Source organism: Hippocampus comes, unplaced genomic scaffold (assembly GCF_001891065.2).
Source record: "Hippocampus comes isolate QL1 unplaced genomic scaffold, H_comes_QL1_v1.1 scaffold2, whole genome shotgun sequence".
Taxonomy (NCBI): domain Eukaryota; kingdom Metazoa; phylum Chordata; class Actinopteri; order Syngnathiformes; family Syngnathidae; genus Hippocampus; species Hippocampus comes.
Window position 1 is genome coordinate 2,599,264 of NW_017805139.1, and position 6,026 is coordinate 2,605,289.

The 6,026-nt window shown below is 46.6% G+C and overlaps 1 protein-coding gene and 1 long non-coding RNA gene across 5 annotated transcripts in view; one reads left to right on the plus strand and one right to left on the minus strand.

Annotated features, from left to right (window-relative positions):
- LOC109514417 (uncharacterized) overlaps window positions 1-1,428 on the minus strand; it is a 16,267-nt gene extending 14,839 nt beyond the window's left edge. The window contains exon 1 of the long non-coding RNA XR_002167985.1: window positions 1,332-1,428. This is a non-coding gene — a long non-coding RNA (uncharacterized LOC109514417). The remainder of the gene's footprint in view (window positions 1-1,331) is intronic.
- Window positions 1-4,696, plus strand: part of samd4a (sterile alpha motif domain containing 4A) — an 88,182-nt gene extending 83,486 nt beyond the window's left edge. For all 4 annotated transcript variants that reach the window (XM_019867513.1, XM_019867514.1, XM_019867515.1 and 1 more), the window contains one exon: window positions 4,070-4,696. In XM_019867513.1, the coding sequence (XP_019723072.1) occupies window positions 4,070-4,098 (29 nt within the window). In that variant the 3' untranslated portion in view covers window positions 4,099-4,696. The remainder of the gene's footprint in view (window positions 1-4,069) is intronic.
- Window positions 4,697-6,026: the final 1,330 nt, after the last annotated feature.

Consider the following 6,026-nt stretch of genomic DNA (forward strand, 5'->3'; position numbering starts at 1 on the left):
GGGCGTTGCGTGTATTTAAGCTCCCGCGGCATGACGTCTCAATCCGGGTTACGGGTAGTGGAATTTCCGCTTACATAAGTTCCAGTAACATGTAATATCGTAGTCAAAATGTTAATGCATAGGTTTTTGTTCCGGGTGAAGGAAATTCCTTTTCATAGAATTCCGGGGATGGGAATATTTACTAGAATCCATTCGTGATTTTCAACACCCCTAGTCCTGAATTTCGGGCGGAAGGCAAACAAACGCAGGGCAGATATTGAGACAGACAACCATTCACACCGACATACACACCATCACTGAGTGGGAAGTGAGGTGAGTGTACCACTTGCTACAATAGTAGTCATTAGATTTTATTTTCATTACTTGATAAAGGGCAAAATGGGCATGACGGTGATTTACTGGTTAGCATGTCCGCCTCATAGTTCAGAGGTCATGGGTTCGATGACAGGTCCTGGCCTTCCCGTGTGGAATTTGCATGTTCTCCTGGCAACCTGTGAGGGTTTTCTTCGGGTACTCTGGTTTCCTCAGACACTGCAAAAACATGCATGGCAGGTTGATGGAACACTTTAAATTGTCCCTTGGTGAGATTATGACCGCAAATGGTTGTTCGTCTGTGTGCCCTGTGATTGGCTGGCAACCAGTTCAGGTGGGATAGGCTCCAGTAGGCCCATGATCCCGATAAGAAAATGGCTGGATGGATAAAGTGCAAAACATTTCACCAAACTTTGGATTTGGGGTAGAACACATGATATTAAAGCAAATATGTCAAGCGTAAACATTTTTTTATTGGAAACATACTGCATACAATATGACAAGAAATGTGATTCAACTCCTTAGATTTATTGCGTCGATGACATGACATCGTCTTTAGTCATACGTGATGTCATCTTTAATGGACGTCTTCATGAAATGAAGAGAAAGAGAAACACCGCCTCATTTGCCCACAATAATTCCACCACCTCCCACATTGCTCCTCTTTTGATATCAGATGATTTTTTTTTAAATTAGCCCCTACACGTTGAATCATATTTACTTCTGTAAACACTGCTGCGTGTTGTCGTGTTTTGCGCATGTCACACAACATGCGCATGCGTGTCTATGTTGTACATAGAGCATATTTGACAATAAAGCTGACTTGACTTGATTTGAGAACATCACAACCCCAAAAATCTGAACCGGGCATCACACCGCAACATCGAGGTGTCGGAATGAAAACTACATGCAAATGTCATATTCTGCACCTTGCCCTTTTTTCCATGGACTGCGGTCAATTCCGCAGGGAGCTTTGAAATCCGCGGCAAATTCCGCGATCACAGATTCTTGCAGGGGACTAAATAAAGTCAAACCTCGTTTTTCGAACGTCTCGGTTCTCGACAATTCGGTTTTCGACCAAAAATTTCGAGTTTTTTATGCCTCGGCTGACGAACAAATTTCGGTTCTCGAACAAACTGAGCGCACTTGAATGCACCACTTTTTCAGTTTCAGATTCAGAAAACTATTTATCCCCGTGGGGCAATTAGAGTTTAATGTGGAGGTGCAGTGTTGTTGTCGTTAGCACTGGCTTGGAGCGCTCGCCATTAGCACCGGGCGAGCTGGAGGCGTTAGCTGTAGCACTCGCTAGCTGTTAGCGCCGGGGCTAACGAATGAATGAAAAAAGATATTCGAAGGGGGAAAGTGCAGAATTAATAGCTCGAACAGTCGCGCTGAGGTAACGCGGGCCTGTGGAGCTAGGAAAAAGCAGGGAGTGTTGGTGAAAAATGTGGAAAAAAGCAAGAAAAGTAAGAAAAAAACGCTCCGGACGTAGACCGGTCGACCACAGCACAGCGACCCGGAACCGGTAACTCCTTGACTCCTCTCGCCTTCCTTACACGAGGAAATGACGCTTCCTCGGTAGACGAGGAGGTGACGCTTCCTCGTGTCGCTTTCCATTGTGAACAGACGTGTTTAATAAAGATGATTTTATTAAAAAGAGCGTGGTTTTGGTTTCCGAACAATTTCGGTTTTCGAACAGCCTTCTGGAACGGATTATGGACGAAAACCGAGGTTAGACTGTAATTGAAATCAGTTCCAACCACAGAGCAGGCTGTGCAAATAAAGTGCCCAAAACACACTGTAGACACATGACATTCACATTCCTCTGACTGTGTCACAGTTTCAGTTCATTGCTGAATTCATATTTTTTTTCAATCCCAAAAAACGTCTCGACATTTGCCTTCAAGCTTGGTGGCTGATTTCAGTGCTTCTACCAGGATGCTTTGCGAGGCTACACTCGCATAGTGACAAGTTATATAGAATGGGCCAACAATTTAAGAACAATATTTCTCAACATACAATTGAAACAAAAATTCTCATCATGTCATCAAAAGATTAAGAGAATCTGTTGAAAATATCCAGTACCAACGGATGGTCCATCTCTGGTGGACACACGTTTCGCTGGCGGACTGACGGAAATTTGAAGCATTGATTGACTAAGTGCCAATGGATGCGGTTCATCGTCTGTCACTCGAATCGTTACTAACCCCAGTGGCAGGCAGTCCATCAGTACCAACAGAAGGTCTGTCAGTGACGGGCTGTCGTTTCGCTGACAAACGACGGAAACATGAGCCGCGTGAGTTTGGGTGTCAGGGTGACTACTCTAGGGTTGCTTCGACTGAAGCGGACGAGGGGTCTTCGTCCCCCGACAGAAAGAGAACATTTGAACATCGCTAGTCAATCTGGTGATCTGTGGTTGCATTGGCTGCTAATTCTCGGTTCCCATTCTCCAAGGCTGCTCCTTCTTTAGGTCTTCCCGGCCGGTAATGGAAGCTGGCTGGGTTGTGTACCTTTCAATCCCACAGACTGCATTGACATGGTGCCATATAGCCGAAATGTGGTTTATATAACGATGATGGCATGACGGACTGGCAGGTCGTCCGCTGGCGAATGATGAATGATGGACCGGTGAAACTGACTTAAAAAAAAAAAAAAACATTGAATGCCCTTTGATCGCTCTGGCGGCACTTCATCATCATATAAAGGATATTGTTACATGGGCTCAGAAAGATGTCAGAAAACCATTTTCAACTTCAACTTTCAAACGTCATCGCTACATCTCCAAATGCTAATTGAAACTCGACCATGCAAAGTGAAAGCCGTTTACCAACAACACCCAGAAATGCCGCTCCCTTCTTTGCGGCCAAGTTCTTCTCAGATCGACTGACGCAAAGTAGAAAAGTTTGCTTTGCGACATCCAAATCGTTCTTTGGAAATTATGGAAGGAAATCGACCATCACATTTATATCAGTAAAAAGTTCAAAAGCCAGTGTCTGTGATGGTATGGGGTGTGATTGTGCCATTGGCATGAAAAACTTGCACAACGCACGTCTCCGAAGTCACCATTCAAGCTGAAAGGTACTGACAGGTTTTGGAGCAGCATATGCTGCTATTCAAGCACAGTATTTTTCATGCAGGTGCCTCCTTATTTCAGCAAGACAATGCCAAGCCACATTCTGTACGTTACAACAGCGTGGCTTTGTAGTGAGCAAGTATGAGACTAGTCTGCCAGCAGTCCAGACCTGTCTGCCATTGAAAATGCATTATGAAGTGCAAAAAAATGTCAACTGAAGTTGTGCATCCAGTAAGAACGGGAACGAAGCCCACCGACAAAACTTCAACAATTAGTGTCCGTACTTCCCAAACACTTTTTGAAAAAGAAAAGGTGATGTAAAACAGTGTAAGTTGTTGACTGACACTATGAGCAGGCTGCTTTATTCAGTACAGTCCAAACAAATAAAAACAAACATTGAAGGTATAATCACCTGCATTTGTCATGGACACCCCTATACATGAAATTTGACCCATTACAGTAATGGACTGTGCAAAAACACCCTAGAGCAGGGGGCCACTGAAGTGCCCAGGGAATTGTTTGGGCTGTCGGTGTCTTGCTCAAGGACACCCCAACCGCGGGTCCAGGGGATGTTGTCGGAGATGTGGTCTTGAACTGGCGTCCCCGATGAGCGATGAGCTTAAATGAACACGCTCTTTGCTTCTGTGCCATTACTAATGCAAATGTTTCATCTATGCTCTTCAGATGGTGCCGATCGCACATCGACAATATGAAATGAGGACCTGGGTGAGAGCAGCGGAACCGCGTGGCGGGTCACTTCCGGAGGCCCTCTCACAACAAGCCACCCTGAGGTCATCTGCCCTCCAGTGCCCTCGTCCTGTAGCCAAAGGTAGAGCTCAACCCAGGGACTGGGAGGCCTCCAAGAAACACAAGCCAACACATTGGCTGCGTCCATGTGGTTGGGAAACACACTTCCTGCTATGACCCTCACCATCTCAGTCCTGAAGACACCCGGGGAGAGGAAAGTATCCAACGTAGGCTGGACAGTGGGTGACCAGAGCCTCCTCAGGAGATCAGGTCAGAAGCAGTTCACCCGCAGCAGAGGCAGAGATGCTGGGATGGGGGATCGGGGCCCAGTGAACCCCCAGCCTCAGTTCCCCTCTTAGGATCCTCATGTATACACCTCGAGTGCTTGTGGCATTTTCCACATCTGTTCCAGAACCTGGAACCCCCAAAACGAGACAAGCAGATGGATGGCAAGCATTCGGGAAAGGCCCATTGCTCAGCGTTTGAGCATCAAACAAAACAGATTGTCGATGACGGGTCTCTATTGTTTACATGATGACGCTATTTTCAAAGGGTACAGAAACAAAAAAAAGGAATCAGCTTTGAATGTTGAAAAGTCCCGTTATAAAGCTACATCCCGCGAGTAGCCATCACGCTAGTTTACAAGCTTACCGTTGATGAAAAAATGTGCCAATCGAGAGAAAGAAACGGTGGAAGGAGGTGACGGGGGATGTCGGGAAAGGTGCTGAAGGTTGAAAGGACTGAATGGGAAAGTGAGGAGGGATTCTGGCGAAAAGGGATACGCGAACGTTTGGTAGGAGTAAGACATCAGAGGCAGGACCTCTGGTGGCCTTCAAATGACGAGAGGGAGGGGACGTCATGTCCTATCGTGTCGTCAGTTTGTCTTGCGAGCGGAAGAGGAAGTGACCAGTCAGTTGCGTCTTGTTTATCTCGAGCTTGTACTGTATAAACTCTGAATTCAGATCGTTTGGGAAGCCTTGAAAGAGGGGGAAGGCTTTCATCGTATAAGTGCAAGACATGCGGGCCGCATTACGAGTGGGATTTTCTAATGTTTGTTGTCTGTGTTTTGTTAAACCTTTGTTAAACAAGGGTGATTGAATCTGCATATTGCAACTATGTATCTTCCTTGGAGGAAAGTGAGGAGTAAGGAAAATGGGCAAACACTTCACACCGATCAGTCCATGAAGGGTTGCCGAACCCGGAGACTGTCCCAACTGGAGGTCGCGCCACCTTCACCCGTGGAGGCGCGCGCTCGCCCGACCGCTCCGAAGAGGCCAAAGACAGTTCCGTGGGCAACGTTTATCGGGGAATTCTATCTTTAAATATCGCGTCTTATCAATATCGGCTGACCAGGATTTCATTGTCATATTTAGTTTTGAGAAACGGCGTCTGGAATGCAGATGATATTCAGTCAAGTTTTATATTGAAATGTGGTTAGGAAACACTAACAACGGGCGCTCAAAGTCATCTAACGAGAGACGTTTCTTTGTTTGCATTCTTTTGTTCGTAGTTGTTAGTTTTGCCGTTGCATAAGAGCACAGTACTGCCTTTGTTCCCTGCACTTGATACGATAATGTGATAACACTAACATCCAAATCGACACGACTCAAGCGCCAACGGCGGCCATTTGGAGTCAAAGCCAGCTTGCTGCTCTGCTTGTCAGTGGGGTCGTTCGATCCCCCGCCCGCACGTCCGTCTTGGCGTCGGGTCGTGTCCGTCAACTGTGTGCTGAATCAGAACACACGGGTCAGGACCAAAGCGGATTTTTGCATGCACGCCCCCCCCCCCCCCCCCCCCCTTTTTTTTTTTTTGTGTGCTGCCCGCCAGCAGGCAGAGCTTTAACACGGTTTTTGGAGAGTGTCCTTACTGCAGCAAGGTACGCCTGCCCGCTACC